This window comes from Barbus barbus, assembly GCF_936440315.1.
Source record: "Barbus barbus genome assembly, chromosome: 7".
Classification (NCBI taxonomy): Eukaryota; Metazoa; Chordata; class Actinopteri; order Cypriniformes; family Cyprinidae; genus Barbus; species Barbus barbus.
In genome coordinates, this window is record NC_136735.1 from 38,193,468 (window position 1) to 38,220,130 (window position 26,663).

At 41.1% G+C, this 26,663-nt stretch overlaps 2 protein-coding genes across 3 annotated transcripts in view; both read right to left on the reverse strand.

The window, feature by feature from the left end:
• Positions 1 to 12: 12 nt before the first annotated feature.
• LOC306873116 (immunoglobulin-like domain-containing receptor 1) lies at positions 13 to 9,400 on the reverse strand. The gene is made up of 8 exons (XM_079422158.1): positions 9,169 to 9,400; positions 8,434 to 8,604; positions 8,036 to 8,185; positions 6,366 to 6,485; positions 4,996 to 5,142; positions 4,275 to 4,403; positions 1,973 to 2,619; positions 13 to 750 (listed from the first exon to the last, which is right to left on the reverse strand). The coding sequence occupies exons 1-8, from the start codon at positions 9,215 to 9,217 to the stop codon at positions 712 to 714; spliced, it is 1,452 nt and encodes a 483-aa protein (XP_079278284.1). The 5' UTR covers positions 9,218 to 9,400; the 3' UTR covers positions 13 to 711.
• Positions 9,401 to 14,601: 5,201 nt separating this feature from the next.
• Positions 14,602 to 26,663, reverse strand: part of LOC306873202 (immunoglobulin like domain containing receptor 2) — a 21,253-nt gene continuing 9,191 nt past the window's right edge. Inside the window, exons 4-9 of one of the 2 annotated variants that reach the window (XM_079422312.1) lie at positions 23,158 to 23,304; positions 22,925 to 23,086; positions 21,522 to 21,641; positions 20,357 to 20,564; positions 17,570 to 18,167; positions 14,602 to 16,349 (exon numbers count right to left, since the gene is read on the reverse strand). In XM_079422312.1, coding sequence (XP_079278438.1) covers positions 16,314 to 16,349; positions 17,570 to 18,167; positions 20,357 to 20,564; positions 21,522 to 21,641; positions 22,925 to 23,086; positions 23,158 to 23,304 — 1,271 coding nt within the window. In that variant the 3' untranslated portion in view covers positions 14,602 to 16,313. Of the gene's footprint in view, positions 16,463 to 17,569; positions 18,168 to 20,356; positions 20,565 to 21,521; positions 21,642 to 22,924; positions 23,087 to 23,157; positions 23,305 to 26,663 lie in introns of both variants that reach the window. The other variant, XM_079422313.1, reaches the window with a different exon arrangement.

A 26,663-nucleotide genomic window follows, 5' to 3' on the forward strand; every position in this document is an offset into this window, starting at 1 on the left:
TCAAGCACTGAAGAACATGTACACACCTCAGGATTTATTCATGCACATGGAAACTGTCTGCACGAGATGCATAAACATTCATAAACAAACCCATCAGTACAGTTCACATGCAGCAACAGTGATTCACAAAGTTTATATAAATGTGAGGCTGAAGAATGATTGATTTTCTGTAAAAGACACTATTTACAGAAAGACTAAAGAACAGCTCGACCGGAGAGTGATCAATAAAACTAAACACACATTAGACGTCTGCATCACAAGTTATTCCTTGTGTTTATAGCCAAAGACTGAAAGCACATGTTCACAGCCAGCACATGTCAAAAACTAATAACGTATTACTGATCTGATAATTAGCATTTCAGGGGTCATATCATTTAATGCAAACAAGAGTCTCATTCACATTTCTTGTGTTATATTGCATTATATCCCTATGCTAAATATATTGACACAAAACAAGTTATATGTACAGTATACAGATAAATCCTGAAACCCAAGCAACTTAAAAAATGTATATAATTAAAATACAGCTTCCTCTAATGTTATTACTAGAAGATGATATTCATATTCACATTAATATCAACTGCTCTGCACAAAATATATATATAAAAAAAGAAATCAGTGATCAATGTTCAGTGTGACATCCTTCAAACATGTTCAATAAAATAAATGTGCTTTGTTCTGTGCAGATGAACACAGAAACATCCGTCTGGATCAGATGACTATACTGGTGCCGCTGCGAGAGCTTTTATCCTGCAGGACAGAAGAGAGGCAGTTAAACAACAACACACACACACACACAAGTGTGTGTAAGAGTGTGAGTGTGTGTGAGAGTGTATGTGTGTGTGTGTGTGTGTGTGTGTGTGTGAGTGTGAGGGAGAGAGAGAGAGAGTGTGTGTGTGTGTGTGTGTGTGAGAGTGTATGTGTGTGTGTGAGTGTGAGGGAGAGAGAGAGAGAGTGTGTGTGTGTGTGTGAGAGTGTATGTGTGTGTGAGTGAGTGTGAGAGTGTATGTGTGTGTGTGTGTGTGTGAGTGAGTGTGAGAGTGTATGTGTGTGAGTGAGAGGGAGAGAGAGTGTGTGTGTGTGTGTGTGTGTGAGTGAGTGTATGTGTGTGAGTGAGAGGGAGAGAGAGAGTGTGTGTGTGTGTGTGTGTGTGTGAGAGTGTGTGTGTGTGTGTGTGAGTGAGTGTGAGAGTGTATGTGTGTGTGTGTGTGAGTGAGTGTGAGAGTGTATGTGTGTGAGTGAGAGGGAGAGAGTGTGTGTGTGTGTGTGTGTGAGAGAGTGTATGTGTGTGAGTGAGAGGGAGAGAGAGAGTGTGTGTGTGTGTGTGTGTGTGTGTCTGTGTGAGAGTGTATGTGTGTGTGTGAGTGAGTGTGAGAGTGTATGTGTGTGAGTGAGAGGGAGAGAGAGAGTGTGTGTATGTGTGTGTGTGTACAGATGCAGAAGATCTCAGTGATTATGGACCGTGTGCTTGTGTAGGTACAGAGCGGTCCAAATATCAGAGATGCTGCTTCTTTGCACTCTTTTCTAACATGCATTTTGCTTAAAACACGTAAAATGATCTGCCAGTGAGGTAAGGAAATTACTCCTAAAACAAGGTTATTTTTCGCACACCTCTGGAAGTTTTTACTTGTTTTAAACAAAATGCACTTCATTTAGTTTTTTTTCCCCCCAAGATTAAATATCTTACTTCATTTTGCGTATCTAGTAAATGCCTCTTGATTTAAGAATTTGTATATATTTTGACTAGAAACAAGACCGAAATACTAAGATAAGCCTTTTTTTTTTGCAGTGTTTTCAGTGTGGCTTCAGATGTTTGGATCCCACTTTATATCTACTCATGACACCAGAATGTCCCACATGTTAACAGTGTGATCAGATGAGATTAGCAGCATTACAAAGGAAAACAGAGTTAGTGAAGGCATGGACACATCACATGCTCAAACATCTCAACAACAGAAGCTCAGACTCTTACAGAGAAGCGCTCAGGCCGCTTGGTCGGCTTCTTCCCCGGCTCGTACTCGCTGTAGCTGGGCAGATAATCGTTCCAGGCTCCTCCTCGAGCGCCACCTCGTCTGCTGTCCTCGTCAGCAGCTGAGCTCCAGGAGCCACGGCGGGGCAGAGGGGAATAATTGTCTCGTCTAGATGGGCCCCGGCGCTCGTCGGCCAGCAGGTCCTCTCTGGAGCGTGAGCGGGGCCGGTATGCTCCAGGCCGGCTCCGAGTGTCCAGCATGTCCTCCTGACTGTAGCTGCGCTGGACGGCCGGGCGAGGATAGCGCTGGTACGAGCCACTGGAGTGGGCTCCTCGAGAGCCAGGCGGGGCCCTGCGGGAAAGGGGGCCGTCGTCCAGGCCGGAGAGCATGCTGGGGGGCCCGGCGGAGAAGGGCACACGCTGGGGCATGTGCTGGGGAGCAGGAGGAAAATGCTGCAGAGGCATGGAGGGCTGCGGCTGGAGCAGAGGGCTGGAGACGTCCATGCCCCGCACCTGATGCTCCAGATAGTCCAGCACCTGATGCGTCCCGTGAGCGCTGCCGTTACTGGGAACACCGTGAGGAGGCATCGCTGTCATGTGTGGAGGAGGCAGAGGCATCGGCGTCATCCCACCTTTACCTGACAGTGAGCCTGAGAACACAGAGAAACATCAGTACAGTGCTGGACAAAACCATCAGAACACTAGTTAAAAATGGTTTGAAGTCAGTTTGTATCTTTTGCTGTAGTGTGTCAGTAGGAAACACTCATTTAGCCATTAATTGTAATAATCCAGTGAGATTTTTGAGATTATCCAGTCTGTCTGGAATGACATGAAGAAACAGAACAAACTGAGACACAAGAAACACTTTCGAGTGTTTAATCCAGTAAAAGATCTTTTAGTGTAATTGTCCAAATGTCCAGCTTCAGCGACAAATCTTGACTGATTTTGATCAAGTAAAGGTCAGAATAACTGCAGTCATATCTCCAGATGAACTCTTACTGGACTGAAGCAGCTCAGCTTTACTTGATTCTCCATCAATCATTTTTTTAGTAAAATCAGTGCGTCTCAAATCTGATCATCAGGATCTTTTGAGGAGCGTTTGTTTCCAGAAGCTTTACTTTCAGTGTTCCTCAGCGGAGGAATGATCTTCACAAGCCTCCAAAACATCTCACATCTTCTGAGGAGCATTTATTTCTTCATCTCTCAATCAGCATTGCATTATATGTTTGGATCATTTCAGTCTCATCTTACTGAGACATATTATTGCAGATATAGAGCGAAGACGACTGATATTTAGATCTTTTTATGTCAGTATCTGCTCTACTGTTATAAAGATCTCATTGATTTACATTACAAGCAGCAGAATTACATCATAAATATCAGCATCTGCAGGAAATGACATTTTTGCTCAGTTTAAGTCTCTAAATAGGTGTCTCTACTTTATATATTTGGAATTATGCACTCATAGTTGCATAAATTACTTTAGTGTGGAGGTGTGGGTCATACATATAAAACTAATATAAATACAATATATGTTACAAAAGAAAGCTATAAGGATTGTTAGACGAGCTGATTATTACTAACCAACAAACTAATCGTTTATTAAATTACATGGTTTAAAATGTGCAGATTTATTTGATTTATATACAACACAGATAATGTACCAAGTTTATAATAATTTCCTCCCAAATTGTATCCAGAGGCTGTTCAAAATAAGAGAAAGTCAGTATAATCTAAGATGAATGCATGCGTTTAGTGAGGGCAAGAACTAATGCAAAAAATAGGTGTGTGTGTGTCAAATCTATGGAATAAGGGTAATAAGGAATTAAAATTATATCATTTATCATTTAGCAAATTTAAGAAAATGTATAAAAACAAGGTGATAATTATATGACTCAGCATCAATCATTTGTGAATGTATGAGTTAAAATATTGAAGTAATAGTTGGAATGTGTATTTCTATAATTATGTTTGGAATTATTTTGGGAAATGTATTATGTAACTTTTGTTTATCTTGAATTATCAAATTTAGTGAAAAGTGTCATTCATCAGTTAATTATGTATAAAGGGTAGGCATAATAAGCATTAAGCAAGGCTTTGGCCTACACCTTTTTCAGTAATTATGTTGTATTTCATGACTATATGAGCCATGAAAACCTGATGATCAAATACACACATATGCTAACTTTTTTTAAACATTTTGAATAAAATTTTTCATAAAAAAAAAAAATAACTACTATTTTGTCAGGCTTTACAGGGTTAAAGTCTAGAAACAGCATGGATTCCCTTCCTCATGTGTTCTGACCTGCGTACAGCATGGGGTTCATCTGGTACGAGGAGCTGTGGTTGCTCATCGGGGCGTAGATCGGCTGACCGTTCATCCACGGAGTCATGGCCTTCTGAGCCTCCTTCATCAGCCGGTGCTGCATCACCACTGAACACACAACACAGCATTACAGAGTGCTTTATCTCTGTGTTACATGAGTGTGAGTGAGTGTGTGTGTGAGTGAGTATGAGTGTGTGTGCGAGTGAGTATGAGTGTGTGTGCGAGTGAGTGAGTATGAGTGTGTGTGCGAGTGAGTGAGTATGAGTGTGTGTGTGAGTGAGTATGAGTGTGTGTGCGAGTGAGTGAGTATGAGTGTGTGTGCGAGTGAGTATGAGTGTGTGTGCGAGTGAGTGAGTATGAGTGTGTGTGCGAGTGAGTGAGTATGAGTGCGAGTGAGTATGAGTGTGTGTGCGAGTGAGTATGAGTGTGTGTGCGAGTGAGTATGAGTGTGTGTGCGAGTGAGTGAGTATGAGTGTGTGTGTGCGAGTGAGTGAGTATGAGTGTGCGAGCGAGTGAGTGAGTATGAGTGTGTGTGTGTGAGTGAGTGAGTATGAATGTGTGAGTGTGAGTAACGTGTGTGTGTGTATCGTGTGAGTCAGTGAGTGTCTGTGTGTGTGAGTGAGTGAGTATGAGTGTGTGTGTGTGTAATGTGTGACAGTGTGTGTAGCGTGTGAGTCAGTGAGTGTGTGTGTGTTCTAACGTTTTGCGGGGCAGCAGCAGGTCTCAGGGCAGCAGGGGCAGCGCACGTAACAGCAGCACTTCTGCGGACAGCACTGACAGCAGCAGATACACAAGAGAAGGATGAGCATCAGCACACCGAGGATGATGAGGAGAACCGTCAGCCAATCTAACAGAACAAACCACACACACATTCAGACGCGCTCCGCTCATCTGCACAAATCAGTCCAGGGTCTTCACTCAAGTCTGTTCTACACTGCAAAAAATATCTTAGTATTTTTGTCTTGTTTGGAATCAAAATATTTAAAAAATCTTAAATCAAGTTGCATTTACTAGATAAGCAAAATGATGCAAGATATTCAGTCTTGTTTCCTTGGGGAAAGTGAATTTTGCTTAAAACAAGTAGAAATATCTGCCAGTGGGGTGAGAAAAATAATCTTGTTTTAAGAGTAATTTACCTCACTGGCAGATCATTTTCCTTGTTTTCCCCAGTAAACAAGACTAAATATCTTACGCCATTTTGCTTATCTAGTAAATACAACTTGATTTAAGAATTTGATTATTTTGACTAGAAACAAGCTAAAAGTAAGATAAGGCTTTTTTGCAGTGTAGTCATCTGCTGCTTTATATGATGTTGCTCCATTATTGCTTCTAATCCGGTGTGTTCCTGCAGCCGGTGAACAGACAAACATTCAGCACAAAGCTGACGTTTGCTTTGCTTCCTTTAAGTTTTGTGATTTGACAGATTATGTGTGGTGATTTATAGGCTGTAACTGAGTCTGAGTTTGCTTCTGTTTACAATGAAATCTTTTCATGTCTGTTCTATTTAAAACATTTGGGTCATTCCGTGTCAACTCAACCCGTTCCCGGCTCAAATTTTTGATTGTGCTAATATTTTTCCTGAAGAAAGATAGACATGTTTAGTCTTGAATGCCAAAATATTAAATATCATGGAGGATTATTTACGGAGTAATCCACTATTTTGTAGAGGGGGGGTCAAAATGTAAATTTTCACCTGAGATTCGGAGCCAAATTACAGGAGGGTAAAAATAACTTCAGAAAGATGGCAGCATCATGTTACTTTGACAGAGATTGGTAGGTCTGTTAGTAAAATCTGTTGACTTTAGCAATCTTTGTTGCATTATGTGCCAATGGTGACCATCCAAAAAATGGGGAAAGAGCACTTTTCAAGGTTTTACTCCAAAGTTTGCAGGCATGTAACTCAAAACGTATGAGTAAATTTACTGAGTAAATATTGACACGGAATGACCCAATTAGAAGTAGGCTGTTTGTACATTCATGATCTTTGGCGTCTTGTTGAGGTGAAAGGGTTTTTCTTGTGTTGTGTTTAATGGACACACTCTTGTGTTAGTAATCAGGTCATTCACTTACGGTACACGATGAGCTTCATCTCTTGGTCTGAATCTCCGGCTGTGTCTCCAGGTGCTTCCACAGAGCAGAAATACATCCCGTTATCCCACCACATCACCTCCTGAATGACCAGATCAGCCTCTGACGGCACACACACACAAATCAGCCCGTCATCACCGCAGGAATATCAATGAATAATCCATATAAACAATCATTCATGGAAAAGACATTTGCTTGACAGCTTCCTTAGAGCGATATAATTCACATACTACATTGCACACTCTATTATAATTATGCAAGTGTTTCACAAATTCTGCAAGTCCTGTTTTAAGAGATGCTCTGTGGCACGAAACAATCTTCCCACTGGCGCTACAAATGCTTTCAGATTGGGAACTAGTTGTTGGAACACATAACCACATAAGGCTTGTTTGCAGGAGGAGTGAAATTTGGCACAATCTTAATTTTCAACAATATTCACTATTTACAATATTCTATTATTTAATATTCAGTGTTGGGGTAACGCATTACAAGTAACGTGAGCTACGTAATAATATTACTTTTTTCAAGTAACTAGTAAAGTAACGCCTTACTTTTTAATTTACAAGAAAATATCTGAGTTACTTTTTTCCCATTTATTGACTGACAGTGTGCTGTTGTGAACATGCTGTTACTGTAGTTCTAGACTAAATATGAATGTGCATTAATTCATCCCACCCGCAAAAAACTGATTTAGGAAAACCGTGAAAAGCAAACTCAGAATATGACGCAAACCTGCAATAATTAAAAATGTTAAACACAAATGTATCTAATCCCATTTTATTAACCAATGTCTTTGCTGCTGACCTTTGATGACCAGTTCAACCAGACTAATAAGCAAAAATGACTTTAGATAAACTAGCAATTGTGCTTCATTGTTTTAGTTTTTTTGCTGAAGAGTGTTGAAGCTTCTTCTCCTGCGTTCTACTGTACAGACGTGGATTTACCCTTCCTTCAGCCTGAGGTTTATTCATTACACTTTTTGATGTGAAAGGGCTTTTATATTTGCTATAATTAGCACTTCTTGTATTAAAAACAATCAAATCCTGCTCATATTTAAAAAGTAACACAAAAGTAACGTAACATTACTTTCCATAAAAAGTAGTTAAGTAACGCAATTAGTTACTTTTTTAGGGAGTAATGCAATATTGTAATGCAGTACTTATAAAAGTAACTTTCCCCAACATTCTTTATATTGATTATTCAATTATCACAATAATGTCTCTAAATAAAAAGTGATAAAGATGCTAAAATGGCTAGTCAGCGGGCACATTTTATTTATATTGATTTACTGAAACTGAATTGAGTCTGATTTCAGTTGAACTGAACTGAATTGAGCTGATGCTAGTTCACTATCACTCAGGTTTGACTCTAACTCACTATAGCTCACCATTGCTCAGGTTCAATTCTAGTTTACTATCACTCAGGTTTGACTCTAGTTCTAGATTACTGTAGTTCACCATCAGTCAGGTTTGATTCTAGTTCACTATCGCTCAAGTTTGATTCTCACTATTGCTCAGGTAGGCATACACTCGCATCTGTCTGTGAAGGTCAGATGCACAGCTATTAGTCCGGCAGCATTCCTCAGACAATAAACAGTACAAAAGTACAGTCTTATTAGTCACAGTAACGAAGCATGTCAAGCATCAACTCACTGTTCTGAATGTAGATTTTGCGATCTCTGTACTCGTTGCCCAGCATTGCCTCGTTGGAGCCCAGTTTCTGAGCCACGGTTCGTATGGTGCGTTGCGAGTCCACGCAGTCATTGGCAGGGTCTCGACCCAACTGAAGGGCAGACTGGTACGCTGCAGCACAACAAACACACATATTAGCACTGGATGGGTTGTGTTGATGTGATGACAACAACTAACTAAAGTTCTGGTGTTAAACATGTAATTGTGGCACAGTAGTAATTCAAAAGGAAGCATCTCCAGTTTTTGCTCTGATGCGTCACCATCACAGCGCATCCCGTACAGACACAGAAATGTCTACGAAACACTTCCACACATCTCACACAGACAGAACAGAAGATGATGTGATGCTAAAGCCCAACCTGTGGAGTAGTAGTCCAGAACAGGGTCTTTACAGAAGGATTTGTATCTCCAAGTGACCACCACATTCTGCAGCTGAGCAGAGGTGGAGAAATCACAGCGCAAGATGACCGATGCGAAGAGAGTCGTGCGCTTCTCTGTCTCAGAGAGGGTGACCTGGATAGACACAATCCCTGAAAGAGCGGAAGCGAAAGTGTGTTAGTGTGTGTTTGAGAGAGACACAGAGAGTTAGTTAACACAGAAACACACAGGCTGCCAAACCTGTAGAACTGGTCATGAGACAAAGAGCAGGATATTCTTATCTAGTTCCAGACAAATTAAGTATCAGTGTCTAACAGGTTTATAAAGACACATGTTCAACAAAATATTTGTGGAAACGTCATTTCTTTGAATCGCTTGGTTTTTATATGAACTTTCAATCACGATCACTGCATTTGTATATTATCTATTTTAATTTTTTCTTATTTCTCTAGATTCCATATTGTTTTGATTCTTGAGTGCTATTTTGTTTTATACATGCTTATATCTTATCAGTGTTCCAATGTTTGTACATTAAAAAAAAATAGCATTCTTTGTGTCAACAGTTGGTCACGTGACCGATACGGACGCGCACAGGTGACACTTGCACCTGTTTCCACTAATAAACCTTCACAAGGTCATTATATTATTGGCTTTCTCGCAGTGAAACAGACAGACGCGTGTGTGTATGAGATGATCCGTGTGAAGAGCAGACTCACCTGAGGCCAGGAGACTCAGAAGCAGCGCAGACACGATCATCCGCCTCATGATGATCTGATAAACCCCAGAAACCAGCGCGAGAGTGAATCTGATGAAGCAGCTCGGTCAAAACTGCATTTTATCCGAGAAGATTTCACGTTTAGTTGCGTCTCTCTCAGAGTCCGGTTTGTGTTTTCTTTGCCGTCCTCTTCCTCCTACTCGTCATCATCATTACTCCACCCACAAACAGGTACATCATATAGCGCATGCGCACAGGTAACACCAGCAGCCCGCGAAACTTCATTAAAACAATGATAAACTTGTCCAGTTTGTTAGGATGTCCATATGTAAACACACTTATACTATAAAGGTTTCCTCATTGTGTTTCTTACAGACAAGTCGAATCACTCACACAGAATGTCACTGATTAATATGTAATATGCTATTTGATGTATAATTCCTCTCAGGCAGCGGCTCTTAAAAATGGATGAGAACATGAACATCCTGTAAAAATCAGTTTTTGTGAAAATCATTTGTGTAAGTGTTCTCCAGCGACTCCAGTCTCCGATGACGAGGAGGGTAATGTTTTGCAGTAGTTTGGGAATGTAATGAGCTCATATGTGACCCGACACTGCTCTAGAAGAGGTTCTCTGACTCTGGATCATGGTTTTCACTCGACAGGCTTTGAAAGGAATAATTGCAGTTTGTGCCACTGCCAGCTCAATCCTTAGAAACAGAGAGAAACCTCGCGAGGAATGAGATCTGAAGGACACATTCACAGAGAACTCATTCACTCATTCATGAGAATAATTGAAGCTCAATTTATCTGAATGAATAGTATGTTAATATTAACATTAAATATTTCTGTTCAGGGTGAAGATCCTGGTGTCTCCAGCAGATGGTGTGAGAACATCACTGATCTCCGAGACATCATCCTGACTGAGTCTCAGTGCTGTGGGTGTACAGAACCTGATTTACCCTGTTTAAATCATGGCAGTCGAGAGCGAGAGACACGCACACGCACGCACACACCACAACACACACAACACAACACACACCACACACACGAGGAGCAAAATAACCTTCAGTCTATCAGAGCAGGTGTGCTTTATATAAAAATGACACAAGTCTACAGAATGTCCTCATGTTAGAGTGTGTGTGTGAGAGAGAGAGTCATCCTCCAACAGAGCCCAGAGCAGCCACCGGACCACCATCACAACACAAGAGCTATGCAGCGGCAGTTCAACGACCATAAAACCCTGCAGCTGCTGAACTCAACCAGAGAAGACGTCTACTGAACACCGTCTGCTCCAGACTCGTGATATAACTCACACATATTTACATATACATGCACACACTTTACAGACAAACCCATTCATGGTCTTTTAAAATCAGTTGTTGGAATATACAGGGTCTGCACTCTTCTACTTTCAGTAACAAGTCTGCAGACCGAGACTTACTCAGCAGTGTAACAGATATGGACATTTGTATCTTTCATCAAACGTGGTGTCGCAGTAATGAGGCTTTACATTGTCCAATTGGCATGATGGTTTACTATACAAATTATTACAAATTGGCATTGGTGGAAAGACATTTGATGTCATACAATCCATGTATTAAAACCAGTAAATGTTTGGTCAGAATTGTGAATCTCAGAAGTGCGTTCTTCCAGCAGGGTCGTGGAGTGAGGCAGGGATGCAGTCTGAGCTCAACCCTGTTTAACATCTACATCAACGAGCTGGAAGAAGCTCTGGACCGCTCCGGCAGCATCCCGGGCCTTGCTCTGCACGACTCTGAAGTGCCTGCTGTATGCAGACGACCTGGTTCTGTGTCTCCAGCACAGCCTGGCCCTGCTGGAACAGTACTGTGAGGAATGGGCTCTGACGGTCAACCTGGACAAAACCAGAGTCATGGTGTTCCAGAAGAAGGCCAGGTCTCAGGGCAGCAGATACCAGTTCAGTTACGGAGGAGAAGTCCTGGAGCACAGCACCAGCTACACTTACCTGGGCATCCAGATCTCTGCATCAGGGGGCTTCAGTCTGGCTGTGAAGGTCTTGAATGAGAAGACCCGGAAGGCATTTTATGCCATCAAATCACGGATTAGCCAATTAAAATGACCAATTAAAACATGGATTCAATTATATCACACAATCATTAAACAAATTCTACTGTACGAGAGTGAAATTTGGGGACCAATAATACATTTTAAAAATTGGGATAAAACTTCAAAAGAAAAACTACAACTAGAAATTTTCAAAAACATTTTAGGGGTCCATAGAGGTACGTCCAATGATGCCTGCAGAGCTGAATTAGGCTTATACCCACTGAAGATAGAGATCCAGAAGAGATGTGTTCAGTTCTGGCATCACCTCCATCGATCTGATCCTGATTTAATCCAATGAAACCACAGAATCTCATCCTCTAAACACACTCGCTCTTCAGCTAGTCCATAAAACCCAGCTCCTCGCTGAATACAGCTTCAACCCCAAAACCATTATTAAAGAACTTGACAAAAATCTAAAAGACACTCACGATGAATCTCTGAAAATAAACTCCAATGCTACTCAACCCTAAACAGAACCGCTAAATTTGCCAATTATTCATTGATTAAACCATTTAAAGAAAGACAAATCCTCTCCAAATACAGATGAAGTAAGCATGATTTAGAAATAGAGAGAGGAAGACACAGACAAACATGGCCAGAGCGAGAGCAGAGCATCTGTAGACACTGATCTACAGCAAATAGAGGACGAGAAACACTTTCTGCTGATTTGTCCTAAATATCACGATGTGAGGGAAACACTTCTCCCCAGATCTGAAGCCCTGATCCCATCATTTACTGAACTTAGTGATACTGAGAAAATGCCCTTCTTACTTGGAGAAGATGATAACAGCTGCACTAGCTGCTAAATATGTATTAACCATTCACAATGTTAGATGTTACACATCATTAACTTCAAACTGACTTTACCTGGGAAATTGAAGACCTGGTGCTTCCAGTATGGGCTACTACCCCGAGTGTTGTGGCCCCTGGCAGTCTATGAGGTGCCCATCACAACAGTAGAGAAGCTGGAGAGAAGAGTCACAGCCCACATCAAGAAATGGCTTGGAGTTCCGCGCTGCCTCACCACCATAAGCCTCTACGGAGACAGCGTCCTCAAGCTGCCCCTCACCAGCCTTACAGAGGAGTTCAAGTGTGCTAAAACACGTCTGCAGATGACCTTGAACGAATCCAAAGATCCAGTGATCAGAGGAAATGCACCGACCCTGGTTACTGGGCGCAAGTGGAGACCAGCAAGAGCAGTAGAGGAGGCAACAGCAGCTCTCAGACATGCTGATATTGTGGGGAACGTGCAGCAAGGAAGAGGAGGCCTTGGACTAACAACTAGTCGCCCAGCCTGGAGAAACGCCACTGCTCCAGCACGGAGGAAGATGGTGGTGGAGGAAGTGCGGCGTCAGGAGGAAACGGCAAGATGGGCCAAGGCAGTCGCCCTCGGCAAACAGGGACTGTGGACACGGTGGGAGAGTGTCGAAAGGAGGAGATTGAGCTGGAGGGATATATGGGCCATGGAAGCGAGGAATTTGAGCTTTACCATCAGAGCCATATATGATGTCCTCCCAACACCAGCTAATCTCCATCAGTGGTTTGGCGAAGATCCTGGGTGCATCCTGTGCTCCAGGCCAGCCTCCCTCCGGCACATACTCACCGGGTGTAAAACCAGCCTTACCCAAGGACGATACACTTGGCGCCACAATCAAGTTTTGAAGGGCCTTGCTGCCACACTGGAGGAAAAACGATCTAGCATCAATGCCCTGTCACTACCAATGTCTAACACCTCAATAACACCATGGGCAACTGCCTTCGTCCGTGAAGGGACTACAGCTGCCAGGAGCAACTCCACACCATCAGAGAGAAGCCAGCTGTGCCTAGCGCGCGACTTGAAGATGTTGGCAGACATTGGGAAACAGCTGGTGTTCCCCTCAGAGATTGCCACTACCTCCTTGAGGCCTGACTTGGTGCTCTGGTCCCCCTCCATAAAGAAAGTATACATAATCGAACTCACCGTACCCTGGGAGGATTCCATGGAGGAGGCATATGAGCGGAAGCACCTACGGTATGCCGACCTAGCCGCCGAAGCAAAACATTGTGGCTGGAACGTGGAAGTCCGCCCAGTGGAGGTTGGGTGCAGAGGGTTTGTGGGAACATCTACCACAAAACTGCTGAGGGACCTGGGAATTAAGGGCCAGAACCAGCGCACAGCCGTTAAAGCTGCATCAGAGGCAGCAGAAAGAAGCAGCCAGTGGCTCTGGCTGAAGAGGAACGACCCCAGCTGGGCCCCCAAGTAGTGTGCCAGGAGATAAGACGGCTTTGGCTTGGCTCAGGGAACAGGACGTCTCTGCCATGCACAGTCCCCTGAGATGTCCACTTGACAACAAGGTGACTCTCATGGTTAATTGGACTCGGGACGCAAGCTGAGGTCTGATCAACCTAGAGCTGGCCGCCTCTGGAGAGGGTGTATAGTGTCAAAGGCCGAAACACCCCATGACCCAGAGGAACACTACTGATGATGCGTCCCGTAAATCCAATTCTTCTCACGAATCTACCATCCACCATTCACCGACAAGTCCACCAGTAACTCGCATGTGCTCGCACAGGGAGTCTCCATCTCATCCTGTGTTTTTAGAATCTGAATCTTTTCATTTATTTAGATGGATTTTATTTATTATTTATGTTGCTGTTGTTATATATATGTTAATGCTTTGGCAACATTGTGTTACACAGTCATGCTAATAAAGCTGAATTGAATTGAGAGAGAGTGTGTGTGTGTGTGTGTGTGAGAGAGAGAGTGTTTGTGTGTGTGAGAGAGAGAGTGTGTGTGTGTGTGTGTGTGTGTGTGTGAGAGAGAGAGAGAGAGTGTGTGTGTGTGTGAGAGAGAGTGTCTGTGTGTGAGAGAGAGAGAGTGTGTGTGTGTGTGTGTGTGTGTGAGAGAGTGTTTGTGTGTGTGTGTGTGAGAGAGTGTTTATGTGTGTGTGAGAGAGAGAGTGTTTGTGTGTGTGAGAGAGAGAGTGTGTGTGAGAGAGAGAGAGAGTGTATGTGTGTGTGAGAGAGAAAGAGTGTGTGTGTGTGTGTGTGTGAGAGAGAGAGAGAGTGTGTGTGTGTGTGAGAGAGAGTGTCTGTGTGTGAGAGAGAGAGAGAGTGTGTGTGTGTGTGTGAGAGAGAGAGAGAGAGAGAGTGTGTGTGTGTGTGTGAGAGAGAGAGAGTGTGTGTGTGTGTGTGAGAGAGAGTGTTTGTGTGAGGTTTCCATCTCAAATCTGTTGTTCTTCAGTGTGTCACTATTGTCTAAACAATAAACAAAGAGCCTCATGGTTCACATTAACAAACACTGATTTACAGACAAACACAACAAGAGTGATATAAGAGTGTAAAATGACAAAACACACACGAGTCTGCTAGCAGTAGAGTTTGTCAAGTTTTTACTGAAATTCATTTGATGCAGTTCACATAACCGAGTCTGCATACAGATCATACACACATTCCATGAGGCAGCAAACATGTCAAAACATACTAAATGTAAACAGTTACATAAACATGATTTTCAGTCCTCATGAGCAAAATTGTAATTATATTAACCGTTTTCTCAAGTATTGGATAAAATGACTTTGTTTGATACAGATGTGTATGCATGTGCATGTGTAAAGAAGACTAGAGTGGTTAGTAAAGGCAGTGCAGGTGAGGTCTGACCTCCAGCAGATCCAGCTCCAGAGACTGACGCCGGATGAGCTCATCCTCGCTCACAGACGCGTCACACTGAAGCTATTGACACTAACTGAACCGACGCGAGGCTGCCTGTCACTACTGATACTGAAGCGTTTGACTGTAGTCAGCTGCACGCTATACTGAGATCAACTCACATGTGATGGTCATTCAGTGAAAACACTTTCTTGTTTATCTAACACGGTGAGTTTGGTGATAATTCTGACAAAGCAATAAAACCAAATCACTCCCTGTAATCTTTGCTCAGCTTTGCTTATGAAAACCAGTGGCATCCCCAAAAATACACAACATCATCATTTGTTACTTAGAAAATAATGGTCTATATCTTATAATACTGATAAGAGTGTTTAACAAGATCTGCAATAATATATTAATTAGTTAGCAAGTGTCTTGTTTTTACGAATGTGCGATATATGTTGTCAGAATGTAACCATTTAGCAAAATAAAACTCCATTCATACAGAGCACTTTAAGATTATATACATGAGAATGAAAAGACCGTGTCCCGTTTGTTTGGGATCAGTAAGATGTTTTTAATGGAGTCTCTTCTGCTCATCAAGGCTGTATTTATTTGATCAAAAATACAGAAAAACTGTAATATTGTGAAATATTATTGATTTCCTATTGAATTTCCAGTCTTCAGTGTCACATGATCCTTCAGAAATCATTCTAATATGCTGATTTTTGTGCTGCTTCATATTTTTTTTGGAGCATTGGATACTTTTTTATTAGATTTTTTGAAAAAAAATTGTACTGACCCCAAACTTTTGAACAGTAGTGAATATTGTGACACAAAATGTCTATTTTGAATAAACACTTGTTATTTTTTACTTTTTATTCATCAATGAATCCTGAAAAAATTATCACAGGTACCAAAAATATTGAGCAGCACAACTGTGTTCAACATTGATAATAATCAGAAATGTTTGTTGAGCAGTAAATCAGTATATTATTATGATTTCTGAAGATCATGTGACACTGAAGACTGGAGTAATGATGCTGAAAATACAGCTGCAGATCACAGAAATAAATTATATTTTAAAGTATATTAAAATAGAAAACTGTTATTTTAAATTGCAATAATATCACAAAATTATATATTTTTTTCAGTATTTTTGATCAAATAGATGCAGCCTTAATGAGCAGAAGAAACCACATTAAAAATCTTACTGATCCCAAAATATATATTTTCCCCTCATATATTACATCCAGTAATGCTCAGTGTAAACCTCATCGTTCCACTGTGTGGCAAAAGTTCTCATCAAACACAAAAAGCTGTGAGCCTTTATAGCAGCATGGCTGTAAAACAGACTTCAGTACCGCACAAACCTGCCTTCTGCAGCACGGTGCGAGCCGGCGGTGGAGACGTCCTCGCTGTGAGGCTGACACATCAAACTACAAGCGAGTCTCTGCTCAGAAGAGTGCTCTGTTCAAAGAGAGGACAGAAGAGTGAGCAGAAGCAGCGAGTTCAGTGAGTTTGAGTAGATTAGTCTCGTCTTCTGGTGAGAGCCGGCAGGTGAAGCGCTGTCAGTGATTATTCTGGAATTATTAGGACCAGACATGTATGTTACATTATAATGAAATACACACAAATTAAAATCAAACAAACCCTGCAAAGCTGCCTGATTCTCCAAGCTGCACTCGATAAGATTTCCACCTGTGTTTATGCACACAACTGGAGCGTTTTCTCTTCTGTGGTGTCTCTGCTGAGCGTCTACAGTAGTGTTTTACAGTTGGATCTAATGTAATGATTGTTAAACTACAGCAGCATCTGTGTCTGTAAAAGCAGAAACATCATCTTACAGTGGAAGTCTGTGGGCGATAAGTGCGTATCAAAGGACGGGTGGAATTATTTTCTAAAGCGATGGACACACTGAACTCACACGGACACCAAAACTATCCACAGAGCATCTGCAGCAAACACTGAAGTGTCTTTCATAATGCTTGCCTTCTGCTATAAACATTTGTTCAATCTTGGCCTTTTTTAATTTCTTTTTCTAGACTCCTAACATTTCTGGGACCGTCTCTACGGTCAATACGGTTAGTTGTGTTAAGAGCTTATACACAGTTTAAGCTGTGATCCAAACACATTTTGGGGAGGAATTAAGCAGCAAGCAGGCAGAGTTGATTTATTGGCATTCTTGTTACCTGTGCACAGCTTATTTTCTGCTGTCAAATCGAGGTACAAATCGAAGCGTGATTGAAAGACCTAGGTCGGAATCAAACTGCGTGCTTTGTTCATCAAAAAATGTCTACAAGAGATATGAATGAAATAAATGGTAAGGATGATGACTGGCAAGAGGAAATCTTATAGAGTGCTTCTCTGGTCAAACTGCATTCTATCTTGTACTGGACTGTTTTCAAAGGATCCTTAATATTTGCGGTCTCTTTATGAAATAACTTTGCCAATAATGTTACCAGTTGTGTTGGAGGGTTTCAGGACTACATTCTTCAAATCTCTAAAGACCTTTCTACAGCCTTGCTTTGTTTGAAGTGGCTTCATTCTGTGGACCTTTGGTGCTTTTCTTTCACTGCACCAACGCATCCATTTATATGCGAGACAAACTCAGGTCCACAGTGCTGTGAGGGTTTTATTCCCCCTTTCAATGGAGCAGCAAAGTCACAAAGAGTCTACAGATAACTCACCACTTTCCGAGGGCGGTTCTGTTGTCCGGACTCGTCTCCGCGGGAACGCTCCAGCTCCTTCTCTGAGTACCGCGGCAGAGATTCATTATCCTCCGCCGTCCGCTGCCGAGGGGACTGGTTGCTGGGAGTCCTGCTGTGGAAACGCTCACTACTCTTTTTGGAGCTGTTTTTGGACGGTGTGTCCGAGTCGTCTTCGGTCTGACCCGTTTTTGAAGCACTGGTCTTCACAGCTTTAGCTTTACGTTCCAATAAACTGTTGAGAAGGGCATGGTCGTAGTCTGGCCTGTGATCTCTTCTGCTCTGATCCCGCTCTCGTGGATCCCGCTGAGCATTACCATTGCCCCAAGCGTCCAGCTTTCTTCCAGGTAAGGGCGGAGGGCTGGGGGGACGTCTCACTGGACTGGCCTTGGAACAATAAAATGCGTAACGATCCCGTTCTTGCTCTCGCTCTCTGTAGTCGTCCACACTGTTTCCGATGTCACCGTGCCGTCTTCGCTGCATATACGCCATGGCAAACTCCTCCAGCTCATCCACAGATCCAGTCCGTCCTCGTTCCAGGAAAGCCTTCCTCTGCAGGTGCTCCGAGCGAGGCTTCCACCTGGAACACAAACCATCAACTCCAGTGTTACAAGTAACGCGAGCTACGTAATCAGATTACTTTTTTCAAGTAACTAGTAAAGTAACACATTACTTTTTAATTAAGAAGGAAATATCCGAGTTACTTTTTCAAATAAGTATCTCCAGTTCCTGTGTTTCTGATGTATTGAGTGACAGCTCTGGTGTTGAGAGAAATCAGGAGTAAGTGCAGAGCGTTGTGTGTGAACATGATCTTACTGTAGTTCTAGACTAAATATCAACATGATCTTACTGTAGATCTAGACTAAATATCACCATGATCTTACTGTAGTTCTAGACTAAATATCATCATGATCTTACTGTAGATCTACACTAAATATCAACATGATCTTACTGTAGTTCTAGACTAAATATCAACATGATCTTACTGTAGATCTAGACTAAATATCAACATGATCTTACTGTAGATCTAGACTAAATATCAACATGATCTTACTGTAGTTCTAGACTAAATATCAACATGATCTTACTGTAGTTCTAGACTAAATATCAACATGATCTTACTGTAGATCTAGACTAAATATCACCATGATCTTACTGTAGTTCTAGACTAAATATCATCATGATCTTACTGTAGATCTACACTAAATATCAACATGATCTTACTGTAGTTCTAGACTAAATATCAACATGATCTTACTGTAGATCTAGACTAAATATCAACATGATCTTACTGTAGATCTAGACTAAATATCAACATGATCTTACTGTAGTTCTAGACTAAATATCAACATGATCTTACTGTAGTTCTAGACTAAATATCTACATGATCTTACTGTAGTTCTAGACTAAATATCAACATGATCTTACTGTAGTTCTAGACTAAATATCACCATGATCTTACTGTAGTTCTAGACTAAATATCACCATGATCTTACTGTAGTTCTAGACTAAATATCTACATGATCTTACTGTAGTTCTAGACTAAATATCAACATGATCTTACTGTAGTTCTAGACTAAATATCTACATGATCTTACTGTAGTTCTAGACTAAATATCACCATGATCTTACTGTAGTTCTAGACTAAATATCATCATGATCTTACTGTAGATCTAGACTAAATATCAACATGATCTTACTGTAGTTCTAGACTAAATATCACCATGATCTTACTGTAGTTCTAGACTAAATATCATCATGATCTTACTGTAGATCTAGACTAAATATCAACATGATCTTACTGTAGTTCTAGACTAAATATCAACATGATCTTACTGTAGTTCTAGACTAAATAACAAACATGATCTTACTGTAGTTCTAGACTAAATATCTACATGATCTTACTGTAGTTCTAGACTAAATATCTACATGATCTTACTGTAGATCTAGACTAAATATCAACATGATCTTACTGTAGTTCTAGACTAAATATCAACATGATCTTACTGTAGTTCTAGACTAAATATCTACATGATCTTACTGTAGTTCTAGACTAAATATCAACATGATCTTACTGTAGTTCTAGACTAAATATCAACATGATCTTACTGTAGTTCTAGACTAAATATCTACATGTATTTACTCATCTCACCTGCACTAAAACACATTCAGTGTTCCTCAAAATCAATAAAAACAGTCAAATACAAACTCAGAATATTATACAAACCTGCAATAATTAAATGTTAAATAAGACAAATATAATTTATGTATTTAGTCCCATTTTATTAACCAATGTCTTTGCTACTGACCTTCGATGATCTAATTTAATCATACTAATAATCAAAAATGACACATTTGTGTTTGATTGTAGTTATTGCTGAATAGTGTTGAACTTTCTTCTCCTGCGTCATATTCTTCATGTGATTAGTTTGAGCAGCGCTCTCTACTGTACAGACCTGAATCTACATCTCCTTCAGTCTGAGCCGGATTCACTTCACTTCTGGTGTGAAAGGGCTTTACATTTGTAAAAGAAGAACTTATTTATATTAAAAACAAACAAGCAAGCCCTGCCCAGATTTACAAAGTAACTCAAAAATAACATAACAAATTACTTTCCATAAAAAGTTAAAAAACTTATACAAGTTATATATGTAAGCAATATTGTAGTGCATTACTTTTAAAAGCAACTTTCCCGAACACTGGTCAATGCTGTGATCTGCTCATTGTGTAGTAACAACAAGGCTCTACTACATCTGGACCGTCTGTTACCTGGGGCGTTCATCCACCACACGATTTCTGTGCTGCGGCTGTCGTGTGTATCTTCCCTCGTGAACGGGGGATAAATCTGTGGCCTGGAGTTCAGCGGGGTCATCAAGGTCAGGAATGGCTGGTAGAGCCTTCTTCTGGACTTGTCGATAGGTTTGGTGGAAGTCGTTTTCTACATCATGTAACGAGCTCAGCTCAGACATACTGCAGGCTGTAAATGAACAGAAATCAGCACAGATGTCTCTGACAGCTTACGTCTTCAGCTCTGCTCCTGGCAACCCACCCCACCTGCCTCAACACACCTGGCCTGTGATGTTTTAAATGATCCTGAAGATTGATTTGCTGGTTCAGGTGTGTTTGATTAGGACAGTGGGTCCCCAGGAGCAGGGCTGAAGACCTATGCTTTAGAAAGTTTGACCTTGCTCTCGCAAGTCTTGTCATCATGAATACAACATTTATATCAGGAACACGAAGCAGAATTTAGAGCACTACAAGAAAAGCCTGAAGAACATGAAAAATGCGAAGTACGAGGTGCTTTAGAGCAGTGGTTTTCAAACCCTGGGGCACGATGCTGGGGTGGGTCGCCAGGATGATTTAAGGAAAATAAATATGTGACCCTGGATGCATTGCTAAGAACTTCATTTGAACAACTTTTAAGGTGATTTTCTCAATATTTAGATTTTTTTGTATTATATTTAGATATTCCAGATTTTCAAATAGTTGTATCTCAGACAAATATTGTCCTATCATAACAAACCATACATCAATGGAGAGATTATTTATTCAGATTTCAGATGATGTATAAAACTCAATTTCGAAAAACTGACCCTTATGACTGGTTTTGTGCTCCAGGTTCACATATGTCAGAATAGATATGCATGACAGCTAAAGCACCCTGGCTAATTGCAGAAGCACCTAGAGTGATTTGATTTGATGAAACAGAGAGCATTCTTCCAGAGTGCTCCGTGGGATTCGAGACCGGTGTGTGGTGCAGTTGTCACACATTAACACAGGGTCTCTCTTAAAAAAGTCTAAAAACCACTGCTTTAGAGAACACAGAGGAAGAGTCGAGCAGAGAAGCGGAGTGTGTGGATTGGATCGTGCTGCGGATCATGCCGTGGGAATATCGAGTGGATCATGCAGTGGTCTTGAATCGTTTGTGTCTTACAGTTTTGACTGCTGCTAAGCGTCTGAGATGGGTTGAACTGAGCGAGCTGCTTCTCCACGTACTGCAGCACCTTCAGAGAGCTCTGATCTGATGCAGGCTGCAGATGGAAACCACTCCGCACTACAGGAGATACACCGCGTGTGTGTTATAAGAATATTGTTTTTGGTCATTCAGGCCATTTTAAAATAATCCTGTACTCAGCATAGAATAAAAAAAAATTCCACACTCAAATCCACACTGGATGGAGCATTTCAGTGTGAACGTTAGGGTGAGGACACTGCGCAAACAACACTGCTTGCAATACACAGTCTTTCATGGTATATATATATATATATACTGTATATATATATATATATATATATATATATATATATATATATATATATATATATATATATATATATATATATAAATAGACTTACATTAGACACAGTCAGATCACTGGGATTCTTGAAGAAGCCTGTTCTTTGTGAAAGAATATGTGACTAATATTGGATGTTAAATCATATTATTTCAAGAGTTGACATGTTAATATAATCCTTGAACAGAGGTGAAAGTGAACAGGTTTGGTCTGCAGTCCATAACAGTGAGCTTGAGCTCGTGACTCGATCTGAGCTCCAAGAACCCTGTGGATTTACCCGAACCGAGCGGAGAGCAGCAGGAATGCAGGAAGGCTTTACTTGGCCTGTACAGTATGTGTTTAATACGACACACCGTGGCACATTTGTGCTCAAGTGCAATCTCTATTTTTTCAGTCATAATGTTAAATATGCAGTCAAATCAAAGCCACATATACTTGCAAAAGAAAATAAAGTTTTTCAAAGGAAAATGAAAGCACTGAGAAAAAATAAATGTGCTTTTTGCAAACAAAAATAAATGTATTGTGAGAATAAAGTTTTGCAAACCAAAATACAGAATTGCATTGACATAGGGTGGAATAAAGCGTTATCACAAGCTTGACTGAAACGCAAAATAAACGCTATGGCCATGGAAAATATGTGTTGCAAAATGCTGTTTTTTTTTTGTTTTTTTTGCTCTGTTTCATTTATTCTTTGCAATTCTTTGTTTTTTATTGTTATTATTTATTTTGGTTTGCAAAAAGCTAATTTATTATTTTTCTCAAACCTTTCATTTTCATTTGCAATATTTAAATTCTTTTGCAAGTATATGTGGCATTGATTTGACTCCATAGTAAACTATCTAAACAACATATCAGTCTGTCTACACATTTATTACCTTCACTTTAAACTCTTTTAAGTTCTTAAAAAATACTCTGAAATACTGCAGTGGAAAATCAATTGAATAATGTGCCAGTAAATCACGTTGTGGTTTTGGAGCATCTAATACTGTGCAGCAGCTCAGTAATCACCAGGCTTACTCTAGTTTTACCACAGTACATTCACCTGAGCCGCTGTTCTCCAGTGATGGTGCAGTGGACAGGTTGGGGTCAATGAGGGAGGGTGGAGCGATGGGCACCATGGTGGGCATCCCAGGGATGTAGTATGGAGGGAACATGGGCACAGGTGTGGGCGGTATTGACTTGATCCCCTTTCCTGCTTCATACACTGTTTAAGAGAGACAGAGTCAGGCTGCGGTCACATGTTGGAGGCATGATTGATGTGTTTGTGGGACTCACGGTGCCGAGGGCAGCAGCAGGTGTCTGGACAGCAGCAGCATCTCACGTAACAGCAGCATGAATGAGGACAGCACTGACACCAGCAAACCCCCACCAGCAGAATGACCAGGATACTGCCCACGAACACAGCGCTCACAAACACCCACTCTACAGAGAGAGCATATTCAGCATCAGCGCAAACACACACACACACACACACTCTACAGAGAGAGCATATTCAGCATCAGCGCAAACACACACACACACACACACTCTACAGAGAGAGCATATTCAGCATCAGCGCAACACACACACACACACACACACACTCTACAGAGAGAGCATATTCAGCATCAGCGCAACACACACACACACACACACACACTCTACAGAGAGAGCATATTCAGCATCAGCGCAACACACACACACACACACACACACTCTACAGAGAGAGCATATTCAGCATCAGCGCAACACACACACACACACACACACACACTCTACAGAGAGAGCATATTCAGCATCAGCGCAAACACACACACACACACACTTTGACAGCTAGAGATGCGCTCTGATGCTCAGTTTCAAATCCTGTAAAGTCTAGTGCGTACGCTCACAAAAGCTGAATTTAAAGGGGTCATGACATGGATTTTTGTATTATTTTAATATGATCCTTAAATTTCTACTTATAATGTTAATAAAGTTTTTAGCACAAAAAACAAATAAATATGTGGAAAAATGATTCTTTTCGACCCTCATTCTGAACCTCTGTCTAAAACGACCTGTTTTAAGGGGCGGGTCCTTTAAGGCTTGTTATGATTGGCTTATGTCACTGGATAGGAAACAGTATCAATGCATGTGAGTGTTTTGACAACATGATCAAAATAAAACGGTCATTTGCAGACAAAGCGTTATGAAATCACTTACTTGTGTGATGCAGATGTAGTGTCGCTTCATCTTTCAACGAATGTTTCTTTGTGACTCTCCATGACTCTGTGCCTCGATTACAAAACAAAATCCTAAAAAAATAAACTATCCTCTTGTTCCTTACGCTAGGATCATTCTGATATCTGTACAACGAGCTGTTTAAACCAAACGTATCAAAGCGATCGTTATTTCACTGCATTTGTCCTGATGACAGACTCATATCTGTAACTGTATCCAGTGTAGACAAGATAGCGCAGTGATTGTGATTTATATTTGCTTTTGACGCGATGCAACACTCGCATTCAGCGTGATCAAGTGTTAAAGTGGGCGGGGCCTATGCTGAGAAGAAGACTATTCGTTGATGTCTTGCTCTGGAGGCGTGTTTATGCAAATATTTGTGCAAACCTCTTATGTGCCAAAAGATAAAGGCAAATTTGATTTCTCATGTCATGACCCGTTTAACAGCAACTATAGTCATGGAATATTTAAAACAACTCAAACATAGTTTTTCAAAGTCACAACATTGCGGTCTGAACCATCCAGAGTGTTTCCGATCGGCTCTGGAATCTATAGGACAGTTTGGAAAATGAATGAATGCATGTATAAGTGCAGTCAGCAAACACGTGTGATTAAGTGCTACATTATAACACTACAACATTACAACACGCGTTCAGAAGTGAGGAGAGGATCTCCACGAGGAATGTGTTCCACAAATACTCCAAATAAATCACTCATGAAAGAATGTGATAAACACATTTTCAGCCCAAAATTTTCTGGTTTTCATGTGGAACTCATTCTTCACGATTTAGTCAAAAAAGAATCTGAAATATGCATTAAAAGCTCTCACTACTCACTAACATGTAAACTTCCTGCTAAAGATGGCCCTCAGTGAACTCAACTCAAGACCAGTGTTAGTCAGAGAGTCTGAGATCAGATAAAGACGGAGTGATTCAGAGGAACTGAACTAACCGGACTCACAAACAAACAATCCACAGCTCTTTCTCAGGAAACAGACACTTTGAACAGTTTACAGCTGAACTACTAGAAGCACTATTACTGCCACTGGAGACAAAAATAATCAAATAACTACAATCAAATATATATATATAAGAAAATGAGACTGTATTACCATCAGAAGTTCAGTTTCTGTGGTTTTTCTAGTGGATCTTATCATTAGTAATTCATGGGAGACAAACAGCACCATTTCCACACACACACACACACACACACACACACACACACACACACATTGTAAAGCACTCAAATGGCCTTGACAGTGTCTCTGAGAAGAATGACAGATTTATCAGTGAATGTTTTCAGCACACATTCATGAATAATAAAGCACAAAACACAAAAAAGACTTAATATTTCTCAAAATAAATTCAAATAAAAACAATATTCCATTTCAATCAGTTACATGAAACACGACATAAACCACTTTGATTCTTATAGAAACACCATTTTATCTTGCTGTGAAAGCAGTGAGCTTTACTGAGAGTCAGAGCGATGCTAGCAGAAGATCAGCGATGAATGCTCTTCATCTAACAGATGTCAACTGCCTTCTCATTAGTAATCTCTCTCGTTAGCTCTCAACACTGATGATGAACTTCCTGTGTTTGGAGTCAAACCCACTGCCCAATCTCACACAGCAAACACACAACTGAGCGTCAAACCCAACACCATCACAGATTAGAAAAACTTGCCTCTGTTGTTTTTAGGATCTATTCCTACCTGATTTGATCCTTGCCATGATGCAGTCATTCAGATGTTGTCACATGAGACAGAACATCTGAACATCTGTTACAGCGATCCATCAGCAGGTTTGATTGGTGTTTGTTACTGTGATTACCAGGAAGTGACATCACAGGGGAATTAAAGTGTTAGAGAACAGGAAGTGAGGAGAAAACAGAGACTGGTGCGTTTGAAAGCTCATACCTGGAACAATCTCCACATTAAACCCAGGCAGAAGATCATCAGCCAAACCTGTCTGACCTGGAGAGACAGACAGACAGAGGCAGAGAGAGACAGATCGAGGTGAAGCAGAGCGACAGAAAGATGCATCATGTGCTGCAGATGGAGATGCGTTCATGCAGATAGAGAGAAGATCTGCTGGAGTGTGCGTGAGCAGAGCCTGTTTAAAACATGAATGATTGTGCTGTACAAGATTCTACAATCTGTGATCCTCTGGTCTGTAGATGTGTCTCGTTCAGTGTGCATCTGTGGGGTTTGCAGATGGAAATGGGGCATCTGATCACTTGATAATGTAGCAGCACACTCTCCTCAACGACACATTATCTGAGGATCAGTTAATATCTCAACTGTCTGTAAGAACAATAAGAATAGTGATGCTGGCCTTAACAAACACTACAAACTAAACAACTGATCACTGCTGTCACATAAACAAGAGCAACATGTTTTCTCAAATCCAAACACACACACACACACACACACAGACACACAGACACACACACACACACACACACACACCGACACACACACAGACACACACACAGACACACACACAGACACACACACACACACACACACACACACACACACACACAGACACACACACAGACACACACACACACACACACACA